The following is an 18545-nucleotide window of genomic DNA, read 5'->3' as shown; positions in this document are numbered from 1 at the left end:
ATGTCACCACACCCCAGTTTAAACCAGGGAAGAATTAAGTCAAACTAAACTCAATGTTTAAAAAAAAATTGAAAGTTGGATCACAAATGTAATAACGTATTGCAACAATTTGCGAAAAAGACATTAATTGCATTATAAAATACTAACTTTTAACAACTAATCCCATATTGAGTAATTGCGAATGTGCGAATTTTTAAAATAAATTTGTATATATTTTGATTAGTATATTTTCACTTTTTCCAATCTGATTTTCTTGTTTTATTTCTTCTAAATCTCCATGCACCTTATATTCATTTACCTTTTCTAAGAGGCATTCATCTTCATCTCAGTTCTCACATGGGATAACACATGTAAGCACAGGCTGCAGTCACATATACATCGAGCAGCACAGGTACACACACGCCTGTAGACAGGAATCGCCCGCTCTGGTTGGTAAGTGTCAGCTGTGCCTCAGTGGGTAGCACTCTCGCCTCTGAGTCAGAAAGTTGTGGGTTCATAGTCCCACTCCAAGGACATGAGCACAAAATCTACGTTGACATTCCAGTGCAGTGCCGAGGGAGTGTTGCATTGTCGGAGGTGCTGTCTTTCGGATGAGACGTTAAGCTGAGACCCTGTCTGCCCTTTCAGGTGCACATAAAAGATCCATAAAAGATTCAAAGAAGAGCAGGGGAGTTCTTCCTGGCTAATATTTATCCCTCAACCAATGTCACTAAACAAAAATCTGGATATTTATCTCATTGCTGTGTGGGGCCTTGCTGTGTGCAAATTGGCTGCCGCGTTTCTTACAGTACAACAGTGACTACACTTCAAAAAGTACTTAATTGGCTGTAAAGCGCTTTGGGATGTTGTGAAAGGAGCAATACAAGTTCATTCTTTTTTCTTTTTCATTGGCTACAGGTTGTTTGTCCATGGCAACCTCCCTGGGGTTTGTTGGTCACTGTTTACAACTTTGCTGAGAGTATCTGTAAACAGAGGCCCCTTAATTTGGACGCTAAGGGCCAGGGACCATGTCCTGGAATCTGATTGCATTTGCTTCTACCTTTAAGGAGACAACCACAACATTGACAGCATCATTTACAAATGGAACCCAGACACACGTCTATTCGAAAGGAACCAGACCATCCCCACCTCGGGAGCCTATGACTGGGAATTCTTTACAATCGGACCCTATTCTTTCTTAGTCGTAGCGAACACCTTCAATGGAACATCAACCCGGATCTACTCCAGGATTTACATCCAGCTGGGTGGAATGTTCCGACTTTTCCAGTCAATTCCGGTGAGTGCCCAGTTCCTCTGTTCATTTAATTAGACATGCACACTCATAGAGAGTGAAAAGAAGCATAGTCTTTTGCATTTCTACAGCACTTTACCATGTCATAGGAACAGAAGGGGGTCATTCAGCCCCTTGAGCCTGTTCCATCATTCAATTAGATGAGGGCGGATCTGTACCTTCACTCTATCTATCTTGTCACTTGGGAACATCTCAAAGACCATCACAGGAAATGAATTACTTTGCAATGGGGGGTCACCATTCTTACATTAGCAAACACAATGACTGTTCAACTCACAACAAGATCCCACAGATACCACTGAGAGAAATAACTAGTTAATCTACTTTTGGTGGTGTTGGTTGAGGGATGAATGTTAGTCAGGAAACTGTGAGAACTACCTGCTCTTTTCTGACTGTTAAGATGGATACATTCACCTGAACCAATGGATCAGGCAGATATGTTTATTGTTTCATACAGAGCATGGAATCTCTGACAATGCAACATTCCCTGTACAGATACACAGTAAGGAATCATTACCCTGTGAATTAACAGGGACACTGTGTCATGTGAATAAACAGAGGCTCAGAGTAGTCTGTTAGCACAGTGACTCTGTTGAATGAGCAAGAATTCCATGCAATTACACAATGGCGAACCTCACTAAAGATCAAGTCTGGGTGAAATTCAACTTTACCTAAATTCACAGCAATGCAAGTGTGTAATGAGAATGTGACTGATTTTTGCATCTCTGTAAATATTGAGCCATTACCGCAGCAAAAATCGTTGGATTAAAATTCTCCTTATTTCTCTCCATCTATCTCTCGTCCATAGCTCACTTCCATTTCACTCTATCTCCCTTCTCTCTTCACTGCTGGTGTTAAGGGAGCTCAGCTGTTTTAGTGCACACTGTGGGGAGGGGTTTATGAGATCTCCTTCCAGTCTGTCACACCACGGGCCACTGGGATTTGATCTACTCCTCCCCACTATTCTTTTCCCTCACTGCCTGTGACATTCCTTCAAGTTGTTGAAGGTGTCCAACCAGACTGGAGGTCCTCTGAGTGTAAAACACAGTTTTTATTTACATTTTAAACTCCATTTCCCCCCTAGCCACTGTCTGAGGCTGAAACAGACTGTTATATTTGACTCTGAGCTGAGCTTCTGACCCCATAGCCTCTCCATCACAAAGACCATCTATTTCCACCTATGTAATGTCGCTCGTCTCCACCCCTGCCTCTGCTCATGTGCTGCTGAAACCTTTGTTACGCCTGGACTCGACTATTTCCCTGGCCAGCCTCCCATCTTCCCCCCTCAGTAAACTTGAGTTCATTTAAAACTGTTGCCTGTATCCTAACTTGCAACAAGTCCTCATTCACCCATCACCCCTGTTGCTCGCTGATCTATATTGGGTCTTGGTTTGGCAATGCCGCGATTTTAAAATTCTCATCCTTGTGTTCAAATCTCCCCATGGCCTCACCTCTCCCTATCTCTGTAACCTCCTCCAGCCCTGCAACCCCCTGATATCTCTACATTCCTCCAAATCTGGTCTCTTGCGCATCCCTGATTTTAATCGCTCTATCATTGGTGGCCATGGCTTCAGCTGTCTAGACCATACACTCTGGAATATCCTCCCTGAACCTCTATCCCTCTCCACCTTTCTCCTTTAAGATTCTCCTTAAAAGCAAGCTTTTGATCACCTGTCCGAATATCTCCTTATGTGGCCTGATGTTAAATTTTGTTTGACAATGTTCCTGTGAAGCACCTTGGGATGTGTTAAAGGCTCCTCATAAATGCAAGTTGTTGTTATTGATGGATGAGGGAGCAGATGTTGAGTGTATTTAGAATGTTATAGGAAAGGCAAATTTCCTAAGATAAGCAGGGATAATCTTTAAGTAATCATTATCTTGAGATACTGGTTACAAATGACTGACAGCTCAGCACAATCCAGATAGTGCTGTGTGTACAAAATATTTATATCATTACTCAAACCCTGAGGTCCTCCACCATTAGTTACACCTAGTTACAAGCAAATCAAATTTCACCTTCTGTGCCAACTGGTTTTCACAATCTAAGTGCAGAGTGGTATGAAGGCAGCCTTGCTTTGTATTGATTTCAAGGATGTACAGGGTATAAATCATGTGACAATAACAGAGAACAGTGCACACTGCCATAGATTCATCAGTATGAAGTGCTGCATCTCTTTGGAACCACATCACTTGGCTTGTGCAGTCTCCGCTTTTAATATATATCAAAAAAAACAGGACTCCCTCCCTCCCTCTGATGTTGGGAAACAATGGAAATATCATTCCCGATAAAGCATGATTGGCCAATCTGTCCTGCAATCCCTGATTGTCTTAAGGAGGGATATTGTTCATCAGGTCCTCCATTGTAGTGTGTGATATCTTCTTGAGGGAAAAACTGAGGAACACCAGTCAGTGTATAGATATCTCCCTGAGAAACACCAGCCAGTACACAGATATCTCCCTCAGAAACACCAGTCAGTGTACAGATATCTCCCTGAGGGAAAAAATGAGAACCACTAGTCAGTGTACAGATATCTCCCTGAGAAACACAGGTCAGTGTACAGATATCTCCCTGAAAAACACAGGTTAGTGTACAGATATCTTCCTGAGAAACACCAGTCAGTGTACAGATATCTCCCTGAGGGAAAAACTGGAAACCTCAGTCAGTGTACAGATATCTCCCGGAGAAACACTAGTCAGTGTATCAATATCTCCCTGAGGGAGAGGGGGCTGAGAAACAAAATAACACAATAACATAAGAATTTGGAGCAGGAAAAGGTCATATGGCCTCTTGAGCCTGCTCCATCATTCAATAAGATCATGGCTGATCTTCGACCTCAACTCCATGTTCCCGCCCGATCTCCATATCCTTTGATTCCCCTAGAGTTCAAAAATCTATCTATATCAGCTTTGAATATACTCAACAATTCTACCCTTTGGGGTAGAGAATTCCAAATATTCACAATCCTCTGAGTGAAAAAATTCCACCTCATCTCAGTCTAAAATGGCCGACCCCTTATCCTAAGTGTATGGCCCGTAGTTCTAGCCTTTCCAACCAGGGGAAACAACCTCTCAGCAGCTATCCTGTCAATCCTCCTCAGAATCTATATGTTTCAATGAGATCACCTCTCATTCTTCGAAACTCCAATCTGCTCAATCTCTCTTCATAGGACAACCCTCTCATCCCAAGAATCAATCTAATGAACCTTCGTTGCACCGCCTCTAAGGCAAGTATATCCTTCCTTAGATAAGGAGACCAAAACTGTGCACAGTACTCCAGGTGTGGACTTACCAAGGCCCTGTACAATTGTAGCAAGACTTTCTTACTCCTGTAGTCTAATCCTCTAGCAACAAAGGACAACCTGCCATTTGCCTTCCTAACACCAGTCAGTGTAGCTCCCTCAGGGAAAGACTGAGAGAAACCAGCCACCGTATAGAAATTTCCCTGAGGGATAGACTGAGAGATACTAGTAACTGACACAAGCAAATGATTAGAGCCCCTTGGATGTCAAGGGACTTACAGGAGAGGATTAAGAAAAAAAGGGACGCTTATGTCATATATCAACGGGTAAATACTATAGAATCTTTAGAGGAATATAGAAAGTTAAGAGGCAAAATTAAAAAGGATATTAGGAATGCTAAGAGAGAGCACGAGAAATTCTTAGCCAGTAAAATTAAGGAAAACCCTAAGATGTTCTTTAAATATATTAAAAGTAAGAGGGTAACTAAAGAAAGGGTAGGGTCTATTAGAGACCATGAGGGTCTTTGTGTGGAGGCGGAAGATGTTGGGAGGATGCTTAACAAATACTTTGCATCTGTTTTCACAAAGGAAAGGGGCAATGCAGATACTGCTATCGAGGAAAAGTGTGATATTCTGGATTAAATATATATAGTGTGGGAGGAATATTAAGGGGTTTAGCAGCTCTGAAAGTAGTTACCGTAAGTCCCCAGGCCCGGATGAAATGCATCCCAGTCTGTTGAGCGAAGTAAAAGAGGAAATAGCAAAGACCTTGACCATCATTTTCCAGTCCTCTTTGGATTTGGGCATGATGCCGGAGGATTGGAGGACTGCTAATGTAGTGCCCTTATTTAAGCAGGGAGAAAGGGATAGGCCGAGTAATTACAGGCCTGTCAGCCTAACCTCAGTGGTGGGAAAATTATTGGAAAAAATCCTGAAAGACAGAATAAATCTGCATTTGAAAAGGCAAGGATTAATTAGGGACAGTCAGCACGGATTTGTTAAGGGAAGATCGTATCTGACTAACCTGATTGAATTTTTTGAGGAGGTCACCAAGAGGGTCGATGAGGGTAGTGCGTACGATGTAGTATAAATGGACTTTAGCAAAGCTTTTGATAAGGTTCCACATGGTAACCTTCATGATCATGAAGGTTAAAGCCCATGGGATCCAGGGCAAAGTGTCAAGTTGGATCCAAAATTGGCTTGGAGGTAGGAAGCAAAGGGTAATGATTGATGGATGTTTTTGTGACTGGAAGGATGTTTCCAGTGGGGTTCTGCAGGGCTTAGTACTGGGACCCTTGCTTTTTGTGGTAGATATCAATGATTTCGATTTGAATATAGGGAGTATGATTAAGAAGTTTGCAGACGACACTAAAATTGGCTGTGTGGTTAATAATGAAGAGGAAGTCATGGGCTGCAGGAGGATATCAATCTACTGGTTAGGTGGGCAGAGCAGTAGCAAATGGAATTTAATTCAGAGAAGTGTGAGCTGATACACTTTGGGAGGGCTACTAAGGAAAGGGTATACATATTAAGCGGTAGGCCACTTAATAGTGTAGATGAACAAAGGGACCTTGGAGTGCTTGTCCACAGATCCCTGAAAGTAGCAGGCCAGGTGGTTAAGAAGGCATACAGAATGCTTGCCTTTATTGACGAGGCATAGAGTATAAGTGCAGGGAGGTTATGCTTAAATTGTATAATACTTTGGTTAGGCCACAGCTGGAGTATTGCGTGCAGTTCTGGTTGTCGTATTATAGGAAGAGTGTGATTGCACTAGAGAGGGTGCAGAGGAAATTTACTAGGATGCTGCCTGGAATGGAGAATCTTAGTTATGAGAACAGATTGGATAGGCTGGGTTTGTTCTCATTGGAACAGAGGAGGTTGAGAGGAGACCTCATTGAGGTGTACAAAATATTGAGGGGCCTGGACATGATGGACTAGTTTCGATCGCCCGGATGGGTCGGAGAGAAATTTTCCCAGATTTTTTCTCCCTAAATTGGCCTGGGTTTTTATCTGGTTTTTGCCTCTCCCAGGAGATCACATGGCTCCGGCTGGGGTGGAGTGTGGATGTTTTTAGTATAAGAGGTGCGGCAGTTGTGTGAGGTGGACTGGTTGGGCTGGTTGCTGTTTGCTTTTCCGTCATTGATTCATAGGTGTATATGTAACCTTTAGGGCTGCTGACCAAGGGTCATGTGTTTCTTTGTCGGCTGGTGCAGACACGATGGGCCGGAATGACCTCCTTCTGTGCTGTAAATTTCTATGTTTCTATGCTTCTAAGACATTGCTGTGTCACTTAACTGGAACCAACTGGCCAAATTCCTTCTTCCCAGTGTTCCTGTCTATTTTCTTTGGAAAGTTCCACTCCCCATTCTCTTTGAAAGTCCCACGCCTTGTTCATAAGAACATAGAAGCAGGAGGAGACCATTCAGCCCCTCAGGCCTACTCCACCATTCCATTAGATCTTGGCTGATCTGTATCTTGACTCCATATGCTCACCTTGGTTACATATCCATTGATACCCTTACCTAACAAAAATCTATCCATCTCAATCTTGAAAATTTCAAGTGACCCCAACCTCAACAGCCTTTTGGGGGGCATGTTCCAGATTTCTACTACCCATTGTGTGAAAAAGTGTTTCCTGATGTCACTCCTAAATGGCTGAGCTCTAATTTACAAATTGTGCCCTTGCTCTGGACTCCAAACCAGAGGAAATATTTTCTCTCCATCTACCCTATCAAATCCCTTAATCATTTTAAACACCTCAATTGGCTCACCCCTCAACCTACAAAACTAAAGGGAATATAAGCCTCGTCTATGCAACCTGTCCTCATAATTTAACTCTTTTAGCCCCAGTATCATTCTGGTGAATCTGTGCTACATGCCCTTGAAGACCAATATATCCTTCCTGAAGTGTGGTGCCTAGAACTGAGCGCAGTCCCTCGACTGGATCTGGTTAAGGCTCTGTAAAACGGAAGCATCACTTCCTCACTTTTGAATTCCAACCCCTTTACGATACTTGCCAGGAACCGAATCCTGGTGGGACTGTTGCACAATGGTATCGTGCTTTTTGGCTAAGAGCTAGTATTTTTTTTAAACAAACATCTTTGCTTCTGCCCCCCCTCCCCATGCCCCGCACCCCCCTCCTCCCCCGGCTGAGCCTGGGGTCAATGGGTGGCCCATCTTCAGCACTCCTGCTTGGAAGCCGGATCATTTTAATTCAATGCTCCAGATATTCAGATTGGGACAGAGATGCCTGGCAGAAAAAGGCAGAAGTCATACTCAACCTCAGTTATGGCAGTGGAGTGCGATTCACAAGTTATCAGACCATATATTATGATACAGTTAAAAGAAAGACTTGCATTTATATAGCGTCTTTCATGACCTCAGGACGTCCCAAAGTGCTTTACAGCCAATGAGGTACTTTTGAAGTGTAGTCACTGTTGTAATGGAAACACGGCAGCTAATTTGTGCACAGCAAGCTCCCACAAAATGCAACTTGATAAATGACCCGATAATCTTTTTAGGTGTTACTTGATAAATATTGGCCAGGACACCAGGGATAACTTCCCTGCTCTTCTTCAAAATAGTGCCATGGGATCTTTATATCGACCTGAGAGGGTAGTCGGGACCTCGGTTTAACATCTCATCTGAAAGACAGCATCTCTGATAGTACAGCACTCCCTCAGTACTGCCTTAGAGTGTCAGCCTAGATTTTGTGTTCAGTCTCTGGAGTGAGATTTTAAACTACAACCTTCTGGCTCAGAGGTGAATGTGCTATCACTTGAGCCACAGCTGACACAGTTTAGCCATGAAATTCATGGCATTGGCTACTGCTTTTTTCTGTACTCTTGCAGCTAGCCTGTTTGCACATTGGAATATTTGACTTGAAAATAACAGATACTTAGAAAATAAAAGGAGAAGGAAAGCCCTTCCACCCACAGAAATAACAACAGCTTGTGTTTATATAGCGCCCCGAACATATTAAAACATCTCAAGGCGCTCCACAGGAGCGTTATCACAGAATTTGATACCAAGCCATATAAGGAGATATTGGGACAGATGGCCAAAAGCTTGGTCAAAGAGGTAGGTTTAAGGAGCATCTTAAAGGAAGAGCGAGAGATAGAGAGGCGAGAGGTTCATGGAGGGAATTCCTGTGCTTAGGAATCGGGGATGTGGAAGAAGCCAGAATTGGAGGAGCTCAGAGATCTCGGAGGGATGTAGAAAATGCTGGAAATGACAGCAGGTCAGTTAATGTTTCCGGTGTTGCCCACTCATCATCAATAGTAGTTGCAGTGATGTAACATCAAGTCACCAAAAAAAGATTGATTGGCATGATGTACATGGTTGGTGGGCGAGGAGTATTGGAGATAACAATGATCATTTTTTAATTCATTCTCAGGATATGACCGTTGTTGGCAAGGGCTGCCATTTATTGCCCATCCCTAATTGCCCTTGAGAAGATGGTGGTGAGCCATCTTCTGCTGCAGTCCGTGTGGTGAAGGTACTCCCACAGTGCTGTTAGGGAGGGAATTCCAGGATTTTGACCCAGCGACGATGAAGGAACGGCGATATATTTCCAAGTCAGGATGGTGTGTGACTTGGAGGGAAACTTGGAGGTGTGGTGTTCACATGCACCTACTGCTCTTGTCCATCTACGTGGTGATGGTCACGTGTTTGGGAGGTGCTGACGAAGAAGCCTTAGCGAGTTGCTGCAGTGCATCTTATAGATGGTACACACTGCAGACATGGTGGTGGAGGGAGTGAAGAGTGTTTAAGATGTTTGAAATATGATGGTACGGGACAGTTTAAGTGGACCAATCGCTTATTTTCTGTCTGTCCATATTGTACGTTTGTACACGGTCGTAAGATCTTTTTATAATTGAAGGAAAAATAATTCTCCTTTTTTTTTCTTCTCCAGACATATGGCGCTACTGACTGGGAGGTTTTCCGTGTTCAGGAAAGAGTTTTTCTTGCGGTTGCAAACAGTCAGAGCTATGAGACAGGGGAGCTGAATGGCATCAACCCCTTCAACATCAACTCGAGCATCTACGAACTCAACATCACTGCCCAGATGTTTGTCAAGTTTCAGGATATCCCGACATACAGGTAGATGTGGCCGTATTGGTGAGAGAAACTCTCACTAATATCGAGCCATCCTTTGTTTATTCTGATCCTTTATATCCTCAGCCTTCAATAGTGAGAGGGCAGACGGGTCCTCGGTTTAACATCTCATCCGAAAGACAGCCCCTCCGACAGTGCAGCACTCCGTCAGCACTGCACTGGAGTGTCAGCCTAGATTTTGTGCTCACGTCTCTAAAGTGGGACTTGAATGCACAACCTTCGGAGGTGTTACCAACCTCACAGGACTGCTGCGTCATGTGCCTTGTTGACTAGTCACAACACAGCACAAGTAGCTCATGTATAAAAGTTGCCTGACAAGTCAGGATAATTACTGTATGACTTGGCTGCTGTTCATGTTTCCCAGTGTCAACATGACCCACAGGGCAAAATGCCGGTGTACACCCTCAAACCAACGAAAGCATGCAGGGATTGGGAACCAGCAATTAAATGTCAAATAAAACCTGGTTTGGCTTTTTTACAGGGAATTTTAAGGCTCCCTTCTTACGCACGGACTAAGACAAAGGGCCCTAACTTGGTCAAAGCCATGGCCCGCCCAAGTGCCGCCCAAAGGACCGCTGAGGGCTGCTGAGAGACCGGACGGTACTTTGCCAGGAGCATTCCTCTAAAAGAGATGGCAGTACCGCCCGACGTCAATCTGTGCGGCAGTGGGCAGGAGCTCCCAATCTCGGCGGCACATGCGATCCTCGCCAAAGTGCCACCGAGGATTGATTCGGGCTCAGGGAGGGGGGGCAAGATCTAAAAATAAAAATCCTCACAAAAAAAAAAGCACTGGAACACCTTCAGGGGGCCTCCATATAGATAAATCGCTGGAAAAAAAATTAAAAGAGGTTCACTAACCTTTTTTTGCAGATCTTCTAGCTTACCGTCTGGGTTAGACCTGCCTTCATGCAGTGGTCTTTCCTCCTGCTGCCGCCGACTCCCGCCCGGAGGAATCTGCCAGCTCGGCGGGCGGGAGGACACTTATGCGACTTGCGCACCAGCGGCTGTCAGCGGGCGATTCCCAGCCCTCCCGCCGCGGCAGTCCTAGAGGAATCTGACACCAAGGGAAGAGCGGCGAAAAAACTCGACGGCAGCCGGTGGCAGCCGGCGGCAGTGGGCGGTAGTGGGCGGTAAGGCCACCAATTTCGGCCCCAAAGTAACAGTGCACTTTACATGTTAACTAAGAATGTTTCTGTTTCTACTTTAGATTTCCAGCAACCACAGTACTTTGCTTGCAACTAAGTTGCTTCCTCCTTGTACACAGTTTGTATTATTAATCAACCAAAGTGTTATTAATGATCATTATGAAAACAAATATGCTGCAAACGATACCACTGACACTGACTCTATAAACTGAATCCTAACTGGTAATGTTGCACTATTATCTCTAAACCCCTGCAAGTGATGTCAGGCTCACAACTGCATCACACCTAGAATCATACAGCGCAGAAGGAGGCCATTCAGGCCATCGTGTCTGTGCTGGTTCTTTGAAAGAGCTACCCAATTAGTCCCACTCCCCTACATTTTCCCCATAACCCTGCAAATTTTTCCTTTTCAAGTATATATCCAATCCCCTTTGAAAGTTACTGTTGAATCTGCTTCCATCACCCTTTTGGACAAAGCATTCCAGATCGTAACTAATAATTATATTACTTAATATCCCATGTAAAGGTTTGTAATGTCCTCTGTAAACTATCACTGTAAGGACTGGTACAGGTAAGACTATAAACTGCAAGAACTCTGTCCTCACACGGATACCTGTTTAGAGTTTTATCATCAACAGCACCACCTGGTGGCTATGCCTTCTCTGTTCTTTTCCATATTACGCTCATCAGAACACGTTGGACTTTAAATTGCGGTTGGAGGCTTCCCACGGGTGAATGTCTCCGATCCGCAATAAAAGTACGCACCTACCTGGTGCCTCCCTACCTTCGGACTCTTGCAGTCCTGGCCCAGTTGCAGTTCGCAAGCATCCTTGGGATCACGTAGGCCAGGCCAACCAATTACAAAGGGGATTCCCATTATGCTTATGGGGATTCCATTTATGTTCAGTATTCCCATAATCATATTAGGAATGACAGAAAAAACACACTTTCACACAACCTAAATAAAAATAAATCACCACATGTTTAAAATGTAATTAAATATTTAAAATAAAAATGTAATTCTTTGAAAAATTAATTTGAACATTTTTAAAAGGGCCAAAAGTAACATAAAATAATTTTAATGATTTTTGAATATTTAAATGATGAAAAAAATGTATTTTTATACTTATTTAAGCCCTTACGCTCGTAAAAGAAGGCCCTATGCCTGTTTTGCCAGGTGTAAGAGTTTCGTGGGCATTCGCTGGGCTGAACCACCAGAGAATATTCATTTCTTGCACATGCGTATGATTTGTCAAGCAAAACTTGACAGATCGTAAGTTCCGGGTATTCCCGTAAAATCCAGGACATAGTGTAGCAACATAAGAACAGGAGTAGGCTATTGAACACCTCAAGCATGTTCTGTCATTCAATTAGATCACGGCTGATCTGTATCTCAACTCAATTTACTTGCCTTAGTTCCATATCCCTTAGTACCCTACCCAACAAAAATCTATCAAAAGCAAAATACTGCAAATGTGGGGAATCTGAAATAAAAGCTGAAAATGTTGGAAATGCTCAGCAGGTCAGGCTGCATCTGTGGAGAGAGAAACAGTTAATGTTTCAGGTCGATGACCTTTCGTTAAGACTGGAAAAAGTTAGAGATATTTTAAGCAAGTACAGAGGCAGGTAAAGGAGTGAAACATAGAAACATAGAAACATAGAAAATAGGTGCAGGAGTAGGCCATTCGGCCCTTCGAGCCTGCACCACCATTCAATGTGATCATGGCTGAACATTTTTGCAACTTCAGTATCCCATTTCTGCTTTTTCTCCATAACCCTTGATCCCTTTAGCCATAAGGGCCACATCTAACTCCTGTTTGAATATATCTAACGAACTGGCCTCAAGAACTTTCTGTGGTAGAGAATTCCACAGGTTCACAATTCTCTGAGTGAAGAAGTTTCTCCTCATCTCGGTCCTAACTGGCTTACCCCTTATCCTTAGACGGTGACCGCTGGTTCTGGACTTTCCTAACATCAGGAACATTCTTCCTGCATCTAACCTGTCCAATCCCGTCAGAATTTTATATGTTGTTTCTGTGAGATCTCCTCTTATTCTTCTAAATTCTAGTGAATATAAGCCTACTCGATCCAGTCTTTCTTCATATGTCAGTCCTGCCATCCCGGGAATCAGTCTGGTGAACCTTCGCTGCACTCCCTCAATAGCAAGAATGTCCTTCCTCAGATTAGGAGACCAAAACTGAACACAATATTGAAGGTGTGGCCTCACCAAGGCCCTGTACAACTGCAGTAAGACCTCCCTGCTCTTATACTCAAATTCCCTCGCTATGAAGGCCAACATGCCATTTGCCTTCTTCACCGCTTGCTGTACCTGCATGCCATCTTTCAATGACTGATGTACCATGACACCCAGGCCTCGTTGCACCTCCCCTTTTCCTAATCTGTCACCATTCAGGTAATATTCTGCCTTTCTGTTTTTGCCACCAAAGTGGATAACCTCACATTTATCCACATTGTACTGCATCTGCCATGCATTTGTCCACTCACCTAACCTGTCCAAGTCACCCTGCAGCCACTTAGCGTCCTCCTCACAGCTCACACTGCCACCCAGCTTAGTGTCATCTGCAAACGTGGAGATATTACATTCAATTCCTTCGTCTAAATCATTAATGTATATTGTAAATAGCTGGGGTCCCAGCACTGAACCTTGCGGTACCCCACTAGTCACTGCTTCTGAAAAGGACCGGTTTATTCCTACTCTCTGCTTCCTGTCTGCCAACCAGTTCTCTATCCACATCAATACAATATCATGTGCATAATTTTGCTCAATAATCTCTTGTGTGGGACCTTGTCAAAAGTGTTTGAAAGTCCAAATACACCACATCCACTGGTTCTCCCTTGTCCACTCTACTAGTTACATCCTCAAAAAATTATAGAAGATTTGTCAAGCATGATTTCCCTTTCATAAATCCATGCTGACTTGGACCGATCCTGTCACTGCTTTCCAAATGCGCTGCTATTACATCTTTAATATTTGATTTCAAGATTTTCCCCACTAACTAGTCCATAATTCCCTGTTTTCTCTCTCCCTCCTTTTTTAAAAAGTGGTATTACATTAGCTACCCTCCAATCCATAAGAACTGATCCAGAATCTATAGAATATTGGAAAATGACCATCAATGCATCCACTATTTCTAGGGCCACTTCCTTATGTACTCTGGGATGCAGACTATCAGCCCTGGGGATTTATCGGCCTTCAATCCCATCAATTTCCCTAACACAATTTCCTGACTAATAAGGATTTCCTTCAGTTCCTCCTTCTCGCTAGACCCTTAGTCCCCTTAGTATTTCCGGAAGGTTATTTGTGTCTTCCTTAGTGAAGAGCGAACCAAAGTATTTGTTCAATTGGTCTGCCAATTCTTTGTTCCCCATTATAAATTCACCTGATTCTGACTGCAAGGGACCTACATTTGTCTTCCCGAATCTTTTTCTCTTCACATATCTATAGAAGCTTTTGCAGCCAGTTTTTATGTTCCCTGCAAGCTTCCTCTCATACTCTATTTTCTCCCTCCTAATTAAACCCTTTGTCCTCTTCTGCTGAATTCTAAATTTCTTCCAGTCCTCCGGTTTGCTGCTTTGTCTGGCATATTTATATGCCTCTTCCTCGAATTTAACACTATCCCTAATTTCTCTTGTTAGCCACGGCTGAGCCACCTTCCCCATTTCATTTTTATGCCAGACAGGGATGTACAATTGTTGAAGTTCATCCATGTGATCTTTAAATGTCTGCCATTGCCAATCCACTGTCAACCCTTTACATATCAATCACCTGTCTATCCTAGCCAATTCACGTCTCATACCATCGAAGTTACCTTTCTTTAAGTTCAGCACCCTAGTCTCTGAATTAACTGTGTCATTCTCTATCTTAATGAAGAATTCCACCATATTATGGTCACTCTTCCCCAAGGGGCCTCGCGCAACAAGATTGCTAATTAATCTTCTCTCATTACACAACACTCAGTCTAGGATGGCCAGCTCTCTAGTTGGTTCCTCGACATATTGGTCTAAAAAATCATTCCTTACTCCAGGAAATCCTTCTCCACGGTATTGCTACCAGTTTAGTTAGGCCAATCTATATGTAGATTAAAATCACCCATGATAACTGCTGAAACTTTATTGCACGCTGTCGAAATCTCGACTCTCAATTTAACTCTCAGTATAAGACTCTGACACAAACAGCTCCGGTAGATGTTCCTTTAATAAGTTTTACTTGCTGCAAGGAAAAGCCTCACTCAGTCAAAGGCTGAGCGAAGACTTCTACAGTGGTACAAAATCACAATATCTTTATACAGAAGAACAAACAAGTTTGGTTCCATCACGTGTATCAGTTCTGCCTTCTTATCAGTTTAATATCCCCTATCTGGGGACAAAATATTAAATTGTTTTTTGGAACAGGGAGATGGAACAGGGGCTTGCTCTGTCCACTCCACGCATCGACCTGGTATTGCAGTGTTTCCAGGAACGGTGCAGCTTCCCCTCTCGGCCTTTTGGCTAAGATCAAGTGTAGTGGCGCAAAGTGATCTTTGGCACTGGAGTTGATCTGACAAGAATGAAAAAAAAAAGTTCTGCCCTTGCAGTCAGAAAATACAGATAAGGAGTTCTTCAATCACTTAATTAACACTACATCCTTGCTTTAGTCTTTACATATCTATACAACCTTTATCTAGTACTTCTAAGGTTTAGCATAGCAACAGTAGTACAAGGGAGTATAATTCCAACAGGACATTCTGTTATCTGGTGGTTAAGCCTTCGGCTGGGAGGGTATATTCAAAGTTCCCTCGCTCACACAGATGGCTCTTGCTTTTCTTAATTTAATCAGCTATCAGTCAAGGTTAGTATGTTTATGCAGAAGCAGGCTATCTGCTGCAGGGACTTCTGGGAGAACCGAGACTCCATTTTGTTTTATTACAAAAGGGTACATTTAACAAGAAATGTAATTTCTAAAAGTAAATTTCCACAACGCATCCCTAATTTCCTGTTTGATGCTGTCCCCAACCTCACTACTACAACTCCCAGTAGCGTTTACTGCCCTTTGGTGTTCTGCAGCTCCACCCATACAGATTTAACATCATCCAAGCTAATGTCCTTCCTTACTATTGCGTTAATCTCCTCTTTAACCAGCAACGCTACCCCACCTCCTTTTCCTTTCTGTCTATCCTTCCTTAAATATTGAATAACCCTGCATGTTGAGTTCCCAGCCTTGGTCACCCTGTAGCCATGTCTCCGTAATCCCAATTACATCATAACCGTTAACAGCTATCTGCGCAGTTAATTCATCCACCTTATTACGAATGCTCCTCGCATTTGTAATAAGGTGGGTGAGGGGAGGAAAGAACAAAAGGGATGGTCAGTGATAGAATGGAAGGCAGGAGAGATTAAATGACAAAAGTGATGATGGTGCAAGGCAAATGGGACAAGTAAAGAAACAAAAATGGGTCGAGACGGAATTATTACCAACAGCTGCTGTCCGAACAATGGGGGCAATGGTTATGATTGAGATTGTTGAATTCTGTTTTAGCGTCTGGAAGGTTGCAAAGTGCCTAAACAAAAGATGAGGTGCTGTTCCTCGAGCTTATGTTGAGCTTCATTGGAACAGTGCAGGAGGCCGAGGACAGAGAGGTCAGAGTGGGAGTGGGGCAGAGAATTAAAATGACAGGTGACCATGAGCTTGGGGTCATGCTTGTAGACTGAACGGAAGTGTTCCGCAAAGCTATCACCCAATCTGTGTTTGGTCTCCCCAATGTAGAGGAGACCGCATCATGAGCAGTTTCAATCTCAGTTTTGACATTTTCAATTGATCCCCAGCCTCAATTCTTGCGCATGCATATGATTTGTCAAGCAAAACTTGACCGATCATAAGTTCCGGGTATTCCTGTAAAATTCAGGTCATAGTGTAGCAACATAGGAACAGGAGTAGGCGATTGAACACCTCAAGCCTGTTCTACCATTCAATTAGATCACAGAAGAGAGTTCCAGATTTCTACTACCCTTTGTATGAAGATTTGTTTCCTGACATCATCCCTGAATGCCATCCATAGTGGTTCATTGATCTCCACTTAAGGTTATGACTCCTTGTTCTGGCCTCCTCCACCAGAGGAAATAGGTTTTCTATCTATCCTATCAAATCCTTTAATCATCTTAAACACCTCAATTAGATCGCCCCTCAGTCTTAGAAACTCGAGGGAATACAAGGCTGTGTGTGAAGCAACCTGTAAGAACCAGGAACAAGAGAGCGATGAAGTGTCAATATGAAGTAAGGACTGCCTCATTGCCGCCAATCTTCTTTCTGTTACAGTGCAGTTGATTGGGAGTTCTTCACTGTGGGCGATGACAGCTTTCTGGTTGTGGCAAACTCTTTTGATGGCTCCAAGTTTTTTTTAAACAGTGTTATATACAGGTGAGTGCACTGTCACACATAATTGAGAATGTCAGGTGTGAATGTAGCTCACACCATGTCCCGTTCACCCATCATCCCGTGCTTGCTGAACTACATTGGATCCCAGTCTGGCAACAGCTCAACTTTAAAAGTCTCATACTTATTTTCAAATCCCTCCATGCCTCGCCCCTCCCTATCTCTGTAACCTCCTCCAGCCCTACAACCCTCTGAGCACTCTGAATTGCTCAAATACTGGCCTCTTGCGCATCCTCGATCTTAATCATTCCATCATTGGTGGCTGTGCCTTCAGTTGCCTAGGCTCTGGAATTCCCTCCCTAAACCTCTCCACCTCTCTACGTCTGTCTCTCCTCTTTGAAGCGCTCCTTAAAACTGACCTCTTATCTGCCCTAATATCTCCTTATGTGGCTCGGTGTCAAATTTTGTTTCTTAACGCTCCTGAGAAGCAACTTGGGATGTTTTACTACATTAAAGGTGCTATATAAATACAAGTTGTTGTTGTTGAAGAAAGAAATTAAACACACTCCAACAATAATCTGAGACTTTTTTCCTGTAGGTGGCAGGGTTACGAAAGTTTTGTGCCGGTCCATCAGCTGCCAACATATGGCTGCACAGACTGGGAACAGTTCAACACGGCAGAAGGCTCATACCTCATCTATTCTAGTGCGAAGGAACGCATTTCCAAGGTGCTTAAACTGAAGACCTATTGACCAAGAGATTCTTCAGTCAAAACTTTACAGACTCAGAAAAGGAATTGGATTTAGGGTAGAAGCTCCTGAACGCAAGGACCAGTCACTCAAAAGGTCTTTCTCATTGGAAGTAATTTACTTTGATGAACCAGGTTTAGGAAAAAGTTTCTTTTTGTTGGAACACTTTACTTAATCCCAAGAGGAGATGACTGTACTCAGGGATTATCACAAGGGAAGGAAGAGAGTATGGAGGTCACAGTACAGGAGGAAGCCTGAGTTCAGGAAGCTATTTTATGAGCAACCAAAAGGAAGTGTAATTGGTGCTTTTTTTTAGTAACGTTCTTTCAGAATTTGTTAATCAGCTCTTTTCACGTGTTACCCTGAATAAGCAACTGGAAGAACTGTCTGATTGCAATCCTAGATTCTATTTGGGCGATGCAAAATGGAGATCAATAACCACTATGGGTGGCATTCCTGGATGGGGAGGGAATTTGTGCTACTTGCGGCCTTTATTTATTTATATAAATCTATTTTATATATTGCACACCCCCAAAACAAACACATGGCACTGCCACTAGTGCCACTACTGCTGCATGGATTGAGCAAGTTAGATTTGGTCCAAATCTAATGGACAGAACGGGGGAGCAGGACT

General features: G+C 43.3%; 1 protein-coding gene and 1 non-coding gene across 2 annotated transcripts in view; both read left to right on the top strand.

Moving 5' to 3' along the window:
• tspearb (thrombospondin-type laminin G domain and EAR repeats b) overlaps positions 1–17914 on the top strand; it is an 81877-nt gene extending 63963 nt beyond the window's left edge. The window contains exons 9-12 of the mRNA XM_070874895.1: positions 1047–1276; positions 9445–9632; positions 17106–17207; positions 17761–17914. Of these exons, the coding sequence (XP_070730996.1) occupies positions 1047–1276; positions 9445–9632; positions 17106–17207; positions 17761–17914 (674 nt within the window). The remainder of the gene's footprint in view (positions 1–1046; positions 1277–9444; positions 9633–17105; positions 17208–17760) is intronic.
• On the top strand, positions 15089–15285 carry LOC139260487 (U2 spliceosomal RNA). The gene has a single exon (XR_011592807.1). It is a non-coding gene; the product is annotated as a U2 spliceosomal RNA (small nuclear RNA).
• Positions 17915–18545: the final 631 nt, after the last annotated feature.

This window comes from Pristiophorus japonicus, chromosome 3, assembly GCF_044704955.1.
Source record: "Pristiophorus japonicus isolate sPriJap1 chromosome 3, sPriJap1.hap1, whole genome shotgun sequence".
NCBI classification, from domain to species: Eukaryota; Metazoa; Chordata; class Chondrichthyes; family Pristiophoridae; genus Pristiophorus; species Pristiophorus japonicus.
Note: the sequence above shows the minus strand (reverse complement) of the source record. Positions and strands in the feature narration are given on the sequence as shown.